Raw genomic sequence first — 18,996 nt, 5'->3', positions numbered from 1 at the left:
TATTTAGGCAGGCAGTCATGTAGGTAGGAAGGTTTGGGACATATTTAGGCAGGCAGTCATGTAGGTAGGAAGGTTTGGGACATATTTAGGCAGTCAGTCATGTAGGTAGGAAGGTTTGGGACATATTTAGGCAGGCAGTCATGTAGGTAGGAAGGTTTGGGACATATTTAGGCAGGCAGTCATGTAGGTAGGAAGGTTTGGGACATATTTAGGCAGGCAGTCATGTAGGTAGGAAGGTTTGGGACATATTTAGACAGGCAGTCATGTAGGTAGGAAGGTTTGGGACATATTTAGGCAGGCAGTCATGTAGGTAGGAAGGTTTGGGACATATTTAGGCAGGCAGTCATGTAGGTAGGAAGGTTTGGGACATATTTAGGCAGTCAGTCATGTAGGTAGGAAGGTTTGGGACATATTTAGGCAGGCAGTCATGTAGGTAGGAAGGTTTGGGACATATTTAGGCAGGCAGTCATGTAGGTAGGAAGGTTTGGGACATATTTAGGCAGGCAGTCATGTAGGTAGGAAGGTTTGGGACATATTTAGGCAGGCAGTCATGTAGGTAGGAAGGTTTGGGACATATTTAGGCAGGCAGTCATGTAGGTAGGAAGGTTTGGGACATATTTAGGCAGTCAGTCATGTAGGTAGGAAGGTTTGGGACATATTTAGGCAGGCGGTCATGTAGGTAGGAAGGTTTGGGACATATTTAGGCAGGCGGTCATGTAGGTAGGAAGGTTTGGGACATATTTAGGCAGGCAGTCATGTAGGTAGGAAGGTTTGGGACATATTTAGGCAGGCAGTCATGTAGGTAGGAAGGTTTGGGACATATTTAGGCAGGCAGTCATGTAGGTAGGAAGGTTTGGGACATATTTAGGCAGGCAGTCATGTAGGTAGGAAGGTTTGGGACATATTTAGGCAGGCAGTCATGTAGGTAGGAAGGTGCGAGACCATTGAGAGCTTTATACACAAGTAAAAATATTTTAAAATCAATCCTAAAAACAACCGGAAGCCAGAGGCATGTGAGGCAACTTGTAGATCGGCTATTTTCATTAAGTCGGCATCAAGACCCGCCAAAATACATTTTAGTCGACTAAATCAACTGTAGATTCAGTCGACTAAAATCTTATGACATTTAGTCGACTAAAATGTTATGACATTTAGTCGACTAAAACTAAGACATTCCAGGTGACTAAAATGTGACTGAAACTAAATGAAGTTTCAGTACAAAGACTATGACTAAAACTAAAATAGAAATTTGCTGCCAAAAACAACACTGACACACACACACACACACACACACACACACACACACACACACACACACACACACACACACACACACACACACACACACACACACACACACACACACACACACACACACACACACAGACACACACACACACACACACACACACACACACACACACACACACACACACACACACACACAACTTACTTGTTGATGGTGCGTCCAAACGTCACCTGGACCAGAGCGATCAGAGTCTTCCTCACCCACTTGAACACTGATGAAGAGGAACACACAGACATGTGATGAAGAGGAAGAGGAACACACAGACATGTGAGGCAACACAGCCACAGCCTCATAGCGCGCCACCGAGTGGCGCGATACGAGCTTGTAGGTCTGCTATTTTTGAAAAATCGAAGAACGACTGTGACATTTTTAGAATCTGATCTCAGGTCAGAATGGGTTAATCAGACCCAGTGTGTGTCCAGTGGAAACCTGGTATGAATCTGATCTCAGGTCAGAATGGGTTAATCAGACCCTGTGTGTGTCCGGCGGAAACCTCGTATGAATCTGATCTCAGGTCAGAATGGGGTTAAGGGTCCTTACTGCCTCGGAGCTCAAAGATCTCTCCAATCAGCATGAAGCATGGCTCGGCCAGGGCGTCCCTCCTCCCATCAGCCTCGTCACCGTAGTCTGACAGGTCGCTGTCATCCTCCGCCTCCTCCTGGGGTCACACACACGCACGCACGCACGCACACACGCACACGCACGCACGCACACACACACACACACACACACACACACACACACACACACACACACACACACACACACACACACACACATTTCGATTTCTTTATTTGAGTCCACATTTGATAAAATACATTATCAAGGACACAAATATTTTCAGTTGCTTCTGATATACTACGCACTCGAAAACATCACGTGTCTCAGTGCTTGAGTCCAAACAAGCCCTAAATGTACAGAATATACTAGGCAAACACATGAACTTATTCACAGCAAACATCGGTCACTTCAGTCTGTCATATTATTACCAACACCGAAAGTAAACCATGGGTACAAAAAGCACCTTCTCCTCCAAATAGACCGACTGCCTATAATGGAGGAGATTGAACAGTATGCTGCTTTGCCTTACACTTAGACAACCCTATAATCCTCAGGCCTCTAACCACTAGCCTGTGGACATCATGTCTCTGACCACTAGCCTGTGGACATCATGTCTCTGACCACTAGCCTGTGGACATGTCTCTGACCACTAGCCTGTGGACATCATGTCTCTGACCACTAGCCTGTGGACATGTCTCTGACCACTAGCCTGTGGACATCATGTCTCTGACCACTAGCCTGTGGACATCATGTCTCTGACCACTAGCCTGTGGACATCAAGCCTCTGACCACTAGCCTGTGGACATCAAGCCTCTGACCACTAGCCTGTGGACATCATGTCTCTGACCACTAGCCTGTGGACATGTCTCTGACCACTAGCCTGTGGACATGTCTCTGACCACTAGCCTGTGGACATCATGTCTCTGACCACTAGCCTGTGGACATCATGTCTCTGACCACTAGCCTGTGGACATCATGTCTCTGACCACTAGCCTGTGGACATCAAGCCTCTGACCACTAGCCTGTGGACACCATGTCTCTGACCACTAGCCTGTGGACATGTCTCTGACCACTAGCCTGTGGACATGTCTCTGACCACTAGCCTGTGGACATGTCTCTGACCACTAGCCTGTGGACATCATGTCTCTGACCACTAGCCTGTGGACATCATGTCTCTGACCACTAGCCTGTGGACATCATGTCTCTGACCACTAGCCTGTGGACATCATGTCTCTGACCACTAGCCTGTGGACATGTCTCTGACCACTAGCCTGTGGACATCATGTCTCTGACCACTAGCCTGTGGACATGTCTCTGACCACTAGCCTGTGGACACCATGTCTCTGACCACTAGCCTGTGGACATGTCTCTGACCACTAGCCTGTGGACATGGCCCAGGCTGCCAAATATAAAAACAATGAGCTGACACTTATAGCCCAGTTGTATAATGGCCTGTACTAATGGTTGATATTTTAACTTGTTTAGTAAGGAAAGCTTCCTCTAAACTTGAATCAAAAGCAGAGCCAACTTCCAATAGAAAAACCTCTCTGCTGTTCAGTTGGGTCATTGCATTGAAACATTTCTGGTTTCACACAGGGGATTTTTGTGAAACACAATGGAGGAATGAAACATATAGGTGACACATCTTGACAATAATGTTCACAATTCTGTCATGCCTGGCTATATACAGTCCTTTGTAAATAGTACAGCCGTTTAATATATGAGACATAGACTAGGCCCTCATTTATCAACCGTGCGTACGCCAAAATATGGGCGCACGCCGAAATTACCGACATTTTCGGCATTTAACATTTCCGGCAAAGCTTGAAATTGAACGTGACAACGTTCAAAACCCACGTCTGCTCGGGACCTGTCGTACGCTTTGTCCTCACCTGTTTTTCTGTCGTAGAACAGCGGAGCAGCATTGTTTGACCAGCTGAGAGGCTGTCACAGGCATTTAAACATATGTTTTCACTCCTAAAATGTTAATATAAAACGGTATGTGTATGTAAAAAACAAAAGAGAGATTTCCAACTTTACAAGTAATTAAAATCGCGCAATTAAAAACAATATAACATGTTTACAATGTATTAGTTTGTGCTTAATCAAACAGTGCTTACTGGCCTTGTTATGCGAGCGCACTTGTGAGATGATTTGGGAGCGCATGCTGTGATGCGGCATATGTGATTATGATATTATTTTAAAAAAAAAGGCATAAATGGACTGCACGCCTTTATTTCCAAGTGACAATGACAAGCATACAGCTTGCCTATTTGTAGTAAGTACTAGCAGGCTATAGGCGTAAGGGGCTTAATCATTCACCATTTAAATGGTGCCTAAATGGTGCCTCCTGTGAATCATTTTATTTTTGTTTAATTTCATTTTATTTTATTTTAGACAGTGAGGGTCATGATTATTGGGATACCAGATGGATAGGTTCAGTTTGGTTGGCAGCACTTGGAGGCGTGCCTTTACTGTGAAGATGAGAACGTCCTCGTCAATCGCTGCGTTCTTTAGAATTGAGTTAGAGAGACACGCAGTGATCAGCTGACTGGAGGCCTTTGAGCCGTAGTCCTGTCCAGAGACACGCAGTGATCAGCTGACTGGAGGCCTTTGAGCCGTTGTCCTGTCCAGAGACACGCAGTGATCAGCTGACTGGAGGCCTTTGAGCCGTTGTCCTGTCCAGAGACACGCAGTGATCAGCTGACTGGAGGCCTTTGAGCCGTTGTCCTGTCCAGAGACACGCAGTGATCAGCTGACTGGAGGCCTTTGAGCCGTAGTCCTGTCCAGAGACACGCAGTGATCAGCTGACTGGAGGCCTTTGAGCCGTTGTCCTGTCCAGAGACACGCAGTGATCAGCTGACTGGAGGCCTTTGAGCCGTTGTCCTGTCCAGAGACACGCAGTGATCAGCTGACTGGAGGCCTTTGAGCCGTTGTCCTGTCCAGAGACACGCAGTGATCAGCTGACTGGAGGCCTTTGAGCCGTTGTCCTGTCCCGCGCCGCTCTCTGAGCGCTAGAAGATGTGCACGCGCGCCGTTGTTAGGGAGCGCGCTTGTTGTTCCGTCGTCGCGGCTTTGTGTGTGTGTGTGCGTGTGTGCCTGTGTGTGCGTGTGTGTGCGTGCGTGCACGTACCTCGGTGTGTGAGAAGAAGTCCCCGGGCAGCCTCTCCAAGAAGGACGCCAGAGAGAAGGATGATTTCTTCTGGATGGTCATCACCTTATTGGAGACATATATGTACTGTTATTACTATATATATATATATATACATATATATATACTGTTATTACTATATAACATATATATATATATATATACTGGATGGTCATCACCTTATTGGAGACATATATGTACTGTTATTACTATTTCTAAAACGGGTAGTCCCAATACTTCATTCTGATTGGCTGGTTACCGTCACGTGACCGGTGTAAATTTCACCAATAACCCACTCCTTCCATCACTTTGTATCCTCCTGCAGCCTTGTAGCTGAACTGGGGAAGGGGAGCGCTTGATTGCTGTACAAACACATGCCGTGCGGAGCGTCTAAGCACCGCCCGGCTCATATGACTGTGAATGTGTGGCTCCAGGCAGCCCCGTAAATACATCAAACGCTATATTCTCCCTTCACATAGGCTACTTGCGAGAAAAACAAGGAAGTGTTGTGGCTCTGGCTTGCTCGCTCTGGTGGCGCAAAGCTAATTTAATAGTTTTATTAGGTTAATATTGCTATATGTTTGTAACCGTTTTAGAAAAGCAATAAGCCACGAGAGGCCCAGCTTACCGGGTATTTTACACTGGCTGGGAGGTAGAAGACCCTCCGCTGCGCGTGGGGTCTGCCTACGCCCCCAGCCAGTGTAAAATACCTGCTAACCTGAGACCTCTCGTGGCTTATTGCTTAAATAACATATATACTGTTATTACTATATAACATATCATCCATTTGCTGACACCAGAAAGAGAACCTTGTTGCAGGAAACCGACAACACTACACACATGCACATGACGGCTGTGACTGATTGACTGATTTGATTGATGTAATACTCTTATTAACACGATCATTAACACATTTAGGCCCGATATCAGATTGTAAAAAATGTCTGTTTGAAAATTACAGTTTTCTCAAAAAGCTATGTTTCTATGTCAGTCGTTCTTCGATTTAGCTCGTAGCGCGCCACCGAGTGGCGCGCTACGAGCTTGTAGGTCTGCTATTTTTCAATATGATTTAGTTTGGACAGACAGACAGACAGTGGAGTTTCTCACCTTGAGATGCTCGGGGGAGGGGCTGAGGAACGCATAGAGAGCCTCGGACTGGCACAGCCTCTCATCTGTCAACAAACGCTGCACACGCACACACGCACACACACACACACACACACACACACACACACGGTTTGTAAGGTTAGGTTTACCTGTTGAAATACAGCTAAATTAGTGTAGACTGTGCATGCAGTTGCGGTTGCCGTAGAAGTCCATTCTTGCGTTGAGGTGAGGGTTTACCTGGAGGAAGGCGTTGAGGTGAGGTTTACCTGGAGGAAGGTGTTGAGGTGAGGGGTTACCTGGAGGAAGGCGTTGAGGTGAGGGTTTACCTGGAGGAAGGCGTTGAGGTGAGGGTTTACCTGAAGGAAGGCATTGAGGTGAGGGTTTACCTGAAGGAAGGCGTTGAGGTGAGGGTTTACCTGGAGGAAGGCGTTGAGGGGAGGGTTTACCTGAAGGAAGGCATTGAGGTGAGGGTTTACCTGAAGGAAGGCATTGAGGTGAGGGTTACCTGGAGGAAGGTGTTGAGGGGAGGGTTTACCTGGAGGAAGGCGTTGAGGTGAGGGTTTACCTGGAGGAAGGCGTTGAGGTGAGGGTTTACCTGGAGGAAGGCGTTGAGGTGAGGGTTACCTGGAGGAAGGCGTTGAGGTGAGGGTTACCTGGAGGAAGGCGTTGAGGTGAGGGTTTACCTGGAGGAAGGCATTGAGCTGAGTCTTGCTCTTCTCCAGAAACTTCTGGTCGATGGATTTGAAGGGCAGCTTACTGAGAGACGGCAGCTGGAGCTTCTTCAGTGACGGGAAACACTGAGAGAGAGAGAGAGAGAGAGAGAGAGAGAGAGAGAGAGAGAGAGAGAGAGAGAGAGAGAGAGAGAGAGAGAGAGAGAGAGAGAGAGAGAGAGAGAGAGAGAGAGAGAGAGAGAGAGAGAGAGAGAGAGAGAGAGAGAGAGAGAGAGAGAGAGAGAGAGAGAGAGAGAGAGAGAGAGAGAGTTTTGACCTGAGATCAGATTCATACGAGGTTTCCACTAGGACACACACTGGTCTGATGAACCCATTCTGACCTGTGATCAGATTCTAAAAAATGTCAGTCGTTCGTCGATTTTTCAAAAATAGCAGAACTACAAGCTCGTAGCGCGCCACTCGGTGGCGCGCTACGAGCTTGTAGATCTGCTATTTTTCAATAGCTAAAGCATAACATGATGCCGACACCAAAATGGGTTCCCGTTCAGAATGGGTTAAGATGGGGTTATCGTGACTTTATTGGATAGTGAAAGCCTAAAGGTAAATGGTGCATTTATCCAAGGCGTTTTACCCAGATTGTGCATTACATTCACACACTGAAACCATGCAAGGCACCGACCTGCACATCGGGAGCAATCAGGGGTTCAGAGTCTTGCTCAAGGACACTTGATCGACACTAACTCTGGGGGAGGAGCCCACAGGGATTGAACTGGCAAACCTTATGGTTCCCATCCGGGCCACTCTACACCTGAGCTATGGAGTTCTGAATCTCTGCCCGAACCCGACCTGACCCGACATTTTGGGGTAGGGACCGGGACCAAAAATGCACGATAATTCCGGGCTCTGTGACGCTGTGTGGCGCGTGCGTTACCTCTGTGAGTTTGTGACGCTGTGTGGCGCGTGCGTCCGTTACCTCTGTGAGTTTGTGACGCTGTGTGGTGCGTGCGTTACCTCTGTGAGTTTGTGACGCTGTGTGGTGCGTGCGTTACCTCTGTGAGTTTGTGACGCTGTGTGGTGCGTGCGTTACCTCTGTGAGTTTGTGACGCTGTGTGGTGCGTCCGTTACCTCTGTGAGTTTGTGACGCTGTGTGGTGCGTCCGTTACCTCTGTGAGTTTGTGACGCTGTGTGGTGCGTCCGTTACCTCTGTGAGTTTGTGACGCTGTGTGGCGCGTGTGTCCGTTACCTCTGTGAGTTTGTGACGCTGTGTGGTGCGTCCGTTACCTCTGTGAGTTTGTGACGCTGTGTGGTGCGTCCGTTACCTCTGTGAGTTTGTGACGCTGAGTGGCGCGTGTGTCCGTTACCTCTGTGAGTTTGCGATGCAGGATGTGGAACTCTGTCAGTTTCCTGTGGACGCTCCAGCGACTGTTGGCCGTCTCCTCTGCCTCCGACAGGCTGACGCACACACTGTAACACGCTACCGTCTCCCCCCCCTCCTCTGTGGCCTGGAACACACACACACACACACACACACACACACACTGTAACACGCTGTAACACGCTGTAACACGCTACCGTCTCCCCCCCCTCCTCTGTGGCCTGGAACACACACACACACACACTGTAACACGCTACCGTCTCCCCGCCCTCCTCTGTGGCCTGGAACACACACACACACACACACACACTGTAACACGCTACCGTCTCCCCGCCCTCCTCTGTGGCCTGGAACACACACACACACACACACACACACACACACACACACACACACACACACGCTGTAACACGCTACCGTCTCCCCCCCTTCCTCTGTAGCCTTCCTCGTTGGAGCGTAACAAACCTCAGCCGTTCTAACGTTGGAGCATAACAAACCTCAGCCGTTCTAACGTTGGAGCGTAACAAACCTCAGCCGTTCTAACGTTGGAGCGTAACAAACCCCAGCCGTTCTAACGTTGGAGCGTAACAAACCTCAGCCGTTCTAACGTTGGAGCGTAACAAACCCCAGCCGTTCTAACGTTGGAGCGTAACAAACCCCGGCCGTTCTAACGTTGGAGCGTAACAAACCTCAGCCGTTCTAACGTTGGAGCGTAACAAACCCCAGCCGTTCTAACGTTGGAGCGTAACAAACCTCAGCCGTTCTAACGTTGGAGCGTAACAAACCTCAGCCGTTCTAACGTTGGAGCGTAACAAACCTCAGCCGTTCTAACGTTGGAGCGTAACAAACCTCAGCCGTTCTAACGTTGGAGCGTAACAAACCTCAGCCGTTCTAACGTTGGAGCGTAACAAACCCCGGCCGTTCTAACGTTGGAGCGTAACAAACCTCAGCCGTTCTAACGTTGGAGCGTAACAAACCCCAGCCGTTCTAACGTTGGAGCGTAACAAACCTCAGCCGTTCTAACGTTGGAGCGTAACAAACCTCAGCCGTTCTAACGTTGGAGCGTAACAAACCTCAGCCGTTCTAACGTTGGAGCGTAACAAACCTCAGCCGTTCTAACGTTGGAGCGTAACAAACCTCAGCCGTTCTAACGTTGGAGCGTAACAAACCCCAGCCGTTCTAACGTTGGAGCGTAACAAACCTCGGCGGTGCAGATGGAGGCCTTCCAGTGGCCCAGGTTCTAACGTTGGAGCGTAACAAACCTCGGCGGTGCAGATGGAGGCCTTCCAGTGGCCCAGGTTCTAACGTTGGAGCGTAACAAACCTCGGCAGTGCAGATGGAGGCCTTCCAGTGACCCAGGTTCTAACGTTGGAGCGTAACAAACCTCGGCGGTGCAGATGGAGGCCTTCCAGTGGCCCAGGTTCTAACGTTGGAGCGTAACAAACCTCCGCAGTGCAGATGGAGGCCTTCCAGTGGCCCAGGTTCTAACGTTGGAGCGTAACAAACCTCCGCAGTGCAGATAGAGGCCTTCCAGTGGCCCAGGTTCTAACGTTGGAGCGTAACAAACCTCGGCGGTGCAGATGGAGGCCTTCCAGTGGCCCAGGTTCTAACGTTGGAGCGTAACAAACCTCGGCGGTGCAGATGGAGGCCTTCCAGTGGCCCAGGTTCTAACGTTGGAGCGTAACAAACCTCGGCGGTGCAGATGGAGGCCTTCCAGTGGCCCAGGTTCTAACGTTGGAGCGTAACAAACCTCGGCGGTGCAGATGGAGGCCTTCCAGTGGCCCAGGTTCTAACGTTGGAGCGTAACAAACCTCGGCGGTGCAGATGGAGGCCTTCCAGTGGCCCAGGTTCTAACGTTGGAGCGTAACAAACCTCGGCCGTTCTAACGTTGGAGCGTAACAAACCTCGGCGGTGCAGATGGAGGCCTTCCAGTGGCCCAGGTTCTAACGTTGGAGCGTAACAAACCTCGGCGGTGCAGATGGAGGCCTTCCAGTGGCCCAGGTTCTAACGTTGGAGCGTAACAAACCTCGGCGGTGCAGATGGAGGCCTTCCAGTGGCCCAGGTTCTAACGTTGGAGCATAACAAACCTCGGCGGTGCAGATGGAGGCCTTCCAGTGGCCCAGGTTCTAACGTTGGAGCGTAACAAACCTCGGCAGTGCAGATGGAGGCCTTCCAGTGGCCCAGGTTCTAACGTTGGAGCGTAACAAACCTCGGCGGTGCAGATGGAGGCCTTCCAGTGGCCCAGGTTCTAACGTTGGAGCGTAACAAACCTCGGCGGTGCAGATAGAGGCCTTCCAGTGACCCAGGTTCTAACGTTGGAGCGTAACAAACCTCGGCGGTGCAGATGGAGGCCTTCCAGTGGCCCAGGTTCTAACGTTGGAGCGTAACAAACCTCGGCGGTGCAGATGGAGGCCTTCCAGTGGCCCAGGTTCTAACGTTGGAGCGTAACAAACCTCGGCGGTGCAGATGGAGGCCTTCCAGTGGCCCAGGTTCTAACGTTGGAGCGTAACAAACCTCGGCGGTGCAGATGGAGGCCTTCCAGTGGCCCAGGTTCTAACGTTGGAGCGTAACAAACCTCGGCCGTTCTAACGTTGGAGCGTAACAAACCTCGGCGGTGCAGATGGAGGCCTTCCAGTGGCCCAGGTTCTAACGTTGGAGCGTAACAAACCTCGGCGGTGCAGATGGAGGCCTTCCAGTGGCCCAGGTTCTAACGTTGGAGCGTAACAAACCTCGGCGGTGCAGATGGAGGCCTTCCAGTGGCCCAGGTTCTAACGTTGGAGCGTAACAAACCTCGGCGGTGCAGATAGAGGCCTTCCAGTGACCCAGGTTCTAACGTTGGAGCGTAACAAACCTCGGCGGTGCAGATGGAGGCCTTCCAGTGGCCCAGGTTCTAACGTTGGAGCGTAACAAACCTCGGCGGTGCAGATGGAGGCCTTCCAGTGGCCCAGGTTCTAACGTTGGAGCGTAACAAACCTCGGCGGTGCAGATGGAGGCCTTCCAGTGGCCCAGGTTCTAACGTTGGAGCGTAACAAACCTCGGCGGTGCAGATGGAGGCCTTCCAGTGGCCCAGGTTCTAACGTTGGAGCGTAACAAACCTCGGCCGTTCTAACGTTGGAGCGTAACAAACCTCGGCGGTGCAGATGGAGGCCTTCCAGTGGCCCAGGTTCTAACGTTGGAGCGTAACAAACCTCGGCGGTGCAGATGGAGGCCTTCCAGTGGCCCAGGTTCTAACGTTGGAGCGTAACAAACCTCGGCGGTGCAGATGGAGGCCTTCCAGTGGCCCAGGTTCTAACGTTGGAGCGTAACAAACCTCGGCGGTGCAGATGGAGGCCTTCCAGTGGCCCAGGTTCTAACGTTGGAGCGTAACAAACCTCGGCGGTGCAGATGGAGGCCTTCCAGTGGCCCAGGTTCTCGCACCACCAGTCGGTTCTGCTGATGTGTTGCTGCAGCTCAGCGTGCTCTCTCTCCATGGACACGATCTCCTCCTTCAACTTGCTCACTAGCTGCACACACACACGCACACGCATGCACACACACACACACACACACACACACAGGCACAGACACACAGACACGCACACACACAGACACACAGACACGCACACACACAGACACACAGACACGCACACGCACGCACACAGACAAACAGGCACGCACACACACAGACACACAGGCGCGCACACGCACAGAGTTTACAAAATGTTCTAAGAAGTGAATGAGATTCAAAAGGATGTGTTCTCTTTCTAAACGGATGTGACATAATGTGAGGACTCTCTTAATTTAAAACCCACTTTGACCTGAGATCAGATTATTAAAAATGTCTGTTTGAAAATGACAGTTTTCTGAAAAGTCGTTCTTCGAATTTTCAAAAATAGCAGACCTACAAGCTCGTAGCGCGCCACTCGGTGGCGCGCTACGAGCTTGTAGATCTGCTATTTTTCAATAGCTAAAGCATAGCATAATGCTAACACCAAAAGGGGTTCCAGTTCAGAATGGGTTAAAACCCATTTTGGACTGAGGTTGATAAAAAAAAAACGGCTTCTAAATCCTAAATTTTTTCTGAAAAACCCATGTTTCTATGTCAGCGGTGCTCAAGCTTTTTCATGTCAAGGACCCCCAGAATTATCTCTATTGGGCCACGGACCCCCATCTAAAAATATGTAGTTCCAGGGACCCCCCAGAAGCAAATATTTTAGTTAAAGATCTTGGCTCTGAAATATATATTCAATGATTTGCGCCACATTTTAACGATTTTTCAAAAATAGCAGACCTACAAGCTCGTAGCGCGCCACTCGGTGCCGCGCTATGAGCTTGTAGATCTGCTATTTTTCAATAGCTAAATTATAACATAATAATGTTTAAAACACCAAAAGGGGTTCCCGCCTACATAACAGGTACACAGCTTTTTTTGTCAGGTTTGGGTGTGTGTGGTCATGTTGAGCTAGCGTTTAGATGTACGCAGAAGTATTTTATTCATGTTTTATTTAACCAGTAAAAACACGATGGAGTCTCTTTTACAATGTGAACTGGCCAAGAGGCAGAAACTAAATTACTAAATTAAATAACGCATCCATGACATACCTCGAGAAACCTACCTATACAAAGTATACAACAAAATCAAATCAAAAGAGTATATACACAATAATGTACATTTTAAAACTGCATACCTTCTTATTGTGTTTGGGTGCGTTCTGCATGTACCTTCTTATCGTGTTTGGGTGTGTTCTGTGTACCTTCTTATCGTGTTTGGGTGCGTTCTGCGTACCTTCTTATCGTGTTTGGGTGCGTTCTGCGTACCTTCTTATCGTGTTTGGGTGCGTTCTGCGTACCTTCTTATCGTGTTTGGGTGCGTTCTGCGTACCTTCTTATCGTGTTTGGGTGTGTTCTGCGTACCTTCTTATCGTGTTTGGGTGCGTTCTGCGTACCTTCTTATCGTGTTTGGGTGCGTTCTGCGTACCTTCTTATCGTGTTTGGGTGCGTTCTGCGTACCTTCTTATCGTGTTTGGGTGCGTTCTGCGTACCTTCTTATCGTGTTTGGGTGCGTTCTGCGTACCTTCTTATCGTGTTTGGGTGCGTTCTGCGTACCTTCTTATCGTGTTTGGGTGCGTTCTGCGTACCTTCTTATCGTGTTTGGGTGCGTTCTGCGTACCTTCTTATCGTGTTTGGGTGCGTTCTGCGTACCTTCTTATCGTGTTTGGGTGCGTTCTGTGTACCTTCTTATCGTGTTTGGGTGCGTTCTGCGTACCTTCTTGTCGTGTTTGGGTGTGTTCTGTGTACCTTCTTATCGTGTTTGGGTGCGTTCTGCGTACCTTCTTATCGTGTTTGAGTGCGTTCTGTGTACCTTCTTATCGTGTTTGGGTGCGTACTGCGTACCTTCTTATCGTGTTTGGGTGCGTTCTGCGTACCTTCTTATCGTGTTTGGGTGCGTTCTGCGTACCTTCTTATCGTGTTTGGGTGCGTTCTGCGTACCTTCTTATCGTGTTTGGGTGCGTTCTGCGTACCTTCTTATCGTGTTTGGGTGCGTTCTGCGTACCTTCTTATCGTGTTTGGGTGCGTTCTGCGTACCTTCTTATCGTGTTTGGGTGCGTTCTGCGTACCTTCTTATCGTGTTTGGGTGCGTTCTGCGTACCTTCTTATCGTGTTTGGGTGCGTTCTGCGTACCTTCTTATCGTGTTTGGGTGCGTTCTGCGTACCTTCTTATCGTGTTTGGGTGCGTTCTGCGTACCTTCTTATCGTGTTTGGGTGTGTTCTGCGTACCTTCTTATCGTGTTTGGGTGTGTTCTGCGTACCTTCTTATCGTGTTTGGGTGCGTTCTGCGTACCTTCTTATCGTGTTTGGGTGCGTACTGCGTACCTTCTTATCGTGGTTGGGTGCGTTCTGCGTACCTTCTTATCGTGTTTGGGTGCATTCTGCGTACCTTCTTATCGTGTTTGGGTGCGTTCTGCGTACCTTCTTATCGTGTTTGGGTGCGTTCTGCGTACCTTCTTATCGTGTTTGGGTGCGTTCTGTGTACCTTCTTATCGTGTTTGGGTGCGTTCTGCGTACCTTCTTGTCGTGTTTGGGTGCGTTCTGCATGGCGCAGAGCGCCTGCCGTTTGTAGAGCAGCTTGTCGTGGAGCTGACGCAGTTTGGTCGCGGCGTAGCTGGCCTGCTCGTTGATGCCTCGGCTGCCTTCGTCGCACGCCACGTCTCCCGCGTCCAGCCCCGGGCACTGGTTGGACGAGACCGCGGGAATACAGATGAACACATGCATGACTGGGAAATATATACCGATGATGTGTGACCAGATTTGACTGAGGGACTGCCATTGGATTTTTATTTTATTTTTTAAATATATTTTTTTTATCCCACGATTTTGTAACCCATTGTTCACCCCTGTGTCAATCATCTAATGTGATCCTGGGCTCTACACACCCTCCACCAACCTAGTCCCCATATATGGGGGACAAGGGGAGAGCAACCTAGTCCCCATATATGGGGGACAAGGGGAGACCAACCTAGTCCCCATATATGGGGGACAAGGGGAGACCAACCTAGTCCCCATATATGGGGGACAAGGGGAGACCAACCTAGTCCCCATATATGGGGGACAAGGGGAGAGCAACCTAGTCCCCATATATGGGAGACAAGGGGAGAGCAACCTAGTCCCCATATATGGGGGACAAGGGGAGACCAACCTAGTCCCCATATATGGGGGACAAGGGGAGACCAGCCTAGTCCCCATATATGGGGGACAAGGGGAGACCAACCTAGTCCCCATATATGGGGGACAAGGGGAGACCAACCTAGTCCCCATATATGGGGGACAAGGGGAGACCAACCTGGTCCCCATATATGGGGGACAAGGGGAGACCAACCTGGTCCCCATATATGGGGGACAAGGGGAGAGCAACAGACTTGAACTCATGCTTCCTTCATGCCTGAGTGTCCAAGTTGCTCCTTTACACCTGACAGGGGGGAGTTTCCCTGGTTGGACGTCGTAGCGCGTGGAAGGAACACGTTATTCCAACCAGTTCCTTTCCCCTCCATCAGGCGCCCCGGCTGGCCAGGGGGAGGCAGTATATAGACCAGTTCCTTTCCCCTCCATCAGGCGCCCCGGCTGGCCAGGGGGAGGCAGTATAGAGACCAGTTCCTTTCCCCTCCATCAGGCGCCCCGGCTGGCCAGGGGGAGGCAGTATATAGACCAGTTCCTTTCCCCTCCATCAGGCGCCCCGGCTGGCCAGGGGGAGGCAGTATAGAGACCAGATTTCTTTGTCATATGTCATGTGAAAGCAGGGAATCATAGCTTCAAATTGACATATTGGTTGTTCAGATCGTGCGTGCCCGACTGACCCCTTCCTCCTTGTCCTCGGCGCTGCTATGTGATTGGCTGCGCTGCTCTTCTCGCCTGATCAGCCTATCGTAGAATTCCGACACCAGGAAGGACGGGTAATAACGCTCACGCATCGTCTCAGCAACCTAATGCCACAGAACACGCACACACACACACACACACACACACACACACACACACACACACACACACACACACACACACACACACACACACACACACATCTAATGTGATAAAGGACAACACACACAACAAACCCACATATTTTATGACTCGAGTCTAAAGCGAGGCAGATCAATTTGACCATGGTACTCATGCGTGTGTGTGTGTGTGTGTGTGTGTGTGTGTGTGTGTGAGTGTGTGTGTGAGTGTGTGTGTGTGTGTGTGTGTGTGTGTGTGTGTGTGTGTGTGTGTGTGTGTGTGTGTACACCATGGGACAGCAAAGACAACCCATTGAAGTGACCATTAGCCCTTTCTGAACGGGCACCCATTTTGGTGTCAGCATCATGTTATGCTTTAGCTCTTTAAAAATAGCAGATCTACAAGCTCGTAGCGCGCCACCGAGTGGCGCGCTATGAGCTTGTAGGTCTGCTATTTTTGAAAAATCGAAGAGTGACTGACATTTTTTAAATCTGATCTCAGGTCAGAATGGGTTCATCAGACCAGTGTGTGTCCGGCGGAAACCTCGTATGAATCTGATCTCAGGTCAGAATGGGTTAACATGCTCACATGCCATTGGGCGGGGTGGCGTTCCATCAGGATTGGCCGCTGTGGCTAAAGGAGATTTTCTGCCAGAGCCGCAGAGTGTCACTCACTGGTGGAAGGAGTTAAATGTGACCAAATTTGACTGAGGGACTGCCATTGTTTTTGTTTTTTTGTCACGTCACGTGAAAGCAGGGAATCATAGCTTCAAATTGACATATTGGTTGTTCAGTTTGAGCCACCGGTTTTGGAGATATGGCTTATAGAGTAATGTCTGGCAGAGAAACAGCGAGTTGGAGAAAAACAGGCTTGAAAGGTTCACTTGACTCTAACATTACACCTAGCTACATGTTTAAGCATTTATTTCATATTTACATGTCTTCTGTGGTCTCTAACATTACACCTATAGCTACATGTTTAAGCATTTATTTCATATTTACATGTCTTCTGTGGTCTCTAACATTACACCTATAGCTACATGTTTAATCATTTATTTCATATTTACATGTCTTCTGTGGACTCTAACATTACACCTATAGCTACATGTTTAAGCATTTATTTCATATTTACATGTCTTCTGTGGTCTCTAACATGACACCTATAGCTACATGTTTAAGCATTTATTTCATATTTACATGTCTTCTGTGGTCTCTAACATTACACCTAGCTACATGTTTAAGCATTTATTTCATATGTACATGTCTTCTGTGGTCTCTAACATTACACCTATAGCTAAATGTTTAAGCATTTATTTCATATTTACATGTCTTCTGTGGTCTCTAACATTACACCTAGCTACATGTTTAAACATTTATTTCATATTTACATGTCTTCTGTGGTCTCTAACATTACACCTAGCTACATGTTTAAACATTTATTTCATATTTACATGTCTTCTGTGGTCTCTAACATGACAACTATAGCTACATGTTTAAGCATTTATTTCATATTTACATGTCTTCTGTGGTCTCTAACATTACACCTATAGCTACATGTTTAAGCATTTATTTCATATTTACATGTCTTCTGTGGACTCTAACATTACAACTAGCTACATGTTTAAGCATGTATTTCATATTTACATGTCTTCTGTGGTCTCTAACATTACACCTATAGCTACATGTTTAATCATTTATTTCATATTTACATGTCTTCTGTGGACTCTAACATTACACCTATAGCTACATGTTTAAGCATTTATTTCATATTTACATGTCTTCTGTGGTCTCTAACATGACACCTATAGCTACATGTTTAAGCATTTATTTCATATTTACATGTCTTCTGTGGTCTCTAACATTACACCTAGCTACATGTTTAAGCATTTATTTCATATGTACATGTCTTCTGTGGTCTCTAACATTACACCTATAGCTAAATGTTTAAGCATTTATTTCATATTTACATGTCTTCTGTGGTCTCTAACATTACACCTAGCTACATGTTTAAACATTTATTTCATATTTACATGTCTTCTGTGGTCTCTAACATTACACCTAGCTACATGTTTAAACATTTATTTCATATTTACATGTCTTCTGTGGTCTCTAACATGACAACTATAGCTACATGTTTAAGCATTTATTTCATATTTACATGTCTTCTGTGGTCTCTAACATTACACCTATAGCTACATGTTTAAGCATTTATTTCATATTTACATGTCTTCTGTGGACTCTAACATTACAACTAGCTACATGTTTAAGCATGTATTTCATATTTACATGTCTTCTGTGGTCTCTAACATTACACCTATAGCTACATGTTTAATCATTTATTTCATATTTACATGTCTTCTGTGGACTCTAACATTACACCTATAGCTACATGTTTAAGCATTTATTTCATATTTACATGTCTTCTGTGGTCTCTAACATGACACCTATAGCTACATGTTTAAGCATTTATTTCATATTTACATGTCTTCTGTGGTCTCTAACATTACACCTAGCTACATGTTTAAGCATTTATTTCATATGTACATGTCTTCTGTGGTCTCTAACATTACACCTATAGCTAAATGTTTAAGCATTTATTTCATATTTACATGTCTTCTGTGGTCTCTAACATTACACCTAGCTACATGTTTAAACATTTATTTCATATTTACATGTCTTCTGTGGTCTCTAACATTACACCTAGCTACATGTTTAAACATTTATTTCATATTTACATGTCTTCTGTGGTCTCTAACATGACAACTATAGCTACATGTTTAAGCATTTATTTCATATTTACATGTCTTCTGTGGTCTCTAACATTACACCTATAGCTACATGTTTAAGCATTTATTTCATATTTACATGTCTTCTGTGGACTCTAACATTACACCTAGCTACATGTTTAAACATTTATTTCATATTTACATGTCTTCTGTGGTCTCTAACATTACACCTAGCTACATGTTTAAACATTTATTTCATATTTACATGTCTTCTGTGGTCTCTAACATGACAACTATAGCTACATGTTTAAGCATTTATTTCATATTTACATGTCTTCTGTGGTCTCTAACATTACACCTATAGCTACATGTTTAAGCATTTATTTCATATTTACATGTCTTCTGTGGACTCTAACATTACAACTAGCTACATGTTTAAGCATGTATTTCATATTTACATGTCTTCTGTGGTCTCTAACATTACACCTAGCTACATGTTTAAGCATTTATTTCATATTTACATGTCTTCTGTGGACTCTAACATTACACCTATAGCTACATGTTTAAGCATTTATTTCATATTTACATGTCTTCTGTGGACTCTAACATTACACCTATAGCTAC

At 47.3% G+C, this 18,996-nt stretch overlaps 1 protein-coding gene across 1 annotated transcript in view; it reads right to left on the bottom strand.

Moving 5' to 3' along the window:
- The window catches only part of snx25 (sorting nexin 25), a 64,472-nt gene that overhangs the window by 7,704 nt on the left and 37,772 nt on the right, over positions 1–18,996 (bottom strand). The window contains exons 11-19 of the mRNA XM_083785105.1: positions 15,506–15,631; positions 14,220–14,384; positions 11,546–11,677; positions 8,161–8,301; positions 6,812–6,925; positions 6,129–6,206; positions 5,004–5,087; positions 1,850–1,967; positions 1,454–1,520 (exon numbers count right to left, since the gene is read on the bottom strand). Of these exons, the coding sequence (XP_083641231.1) occupies positions 1,454–1,520; positions 1,850–1,967; positions 5,004–5,087; positions 6,129–6,206; positions 6,812–6,925; positions 8,161–8,301; positions 11,546–11,677; positions 14,220–14,384; positions 15,506–15,631 (1,025 nt within the window). The remainder of the gene's footprint in view (positions 1–1,453; positions 1,521–1,849; positions 1,968–5,003; positions 5,088–6,128; positions 6,207–6,811; positions 6,926–8,160; positions 8,302–11,545; positions 11,678–14,219; positions 14,385–15,505; positions 15,632–18,996) is intronic.

Source organism: Protomyctophum parallelum (assembly GCF_964188405.1).
Source record: "Protomyctophum parallelum genome assembly, chromosome: 16".
Taxonomy (NCBI): Eukaryota; Metazoa; Chordata; class Actinopteri; order Myctophiformes; family Myctophidae; genus Protomyctophum; species Protomyctophum parallelum.
The sequence above is the reverse complement of the archived record's forward strand: the minus strand, read 5'-3'. Positions and strand labels throughout refer to the sequence as shown.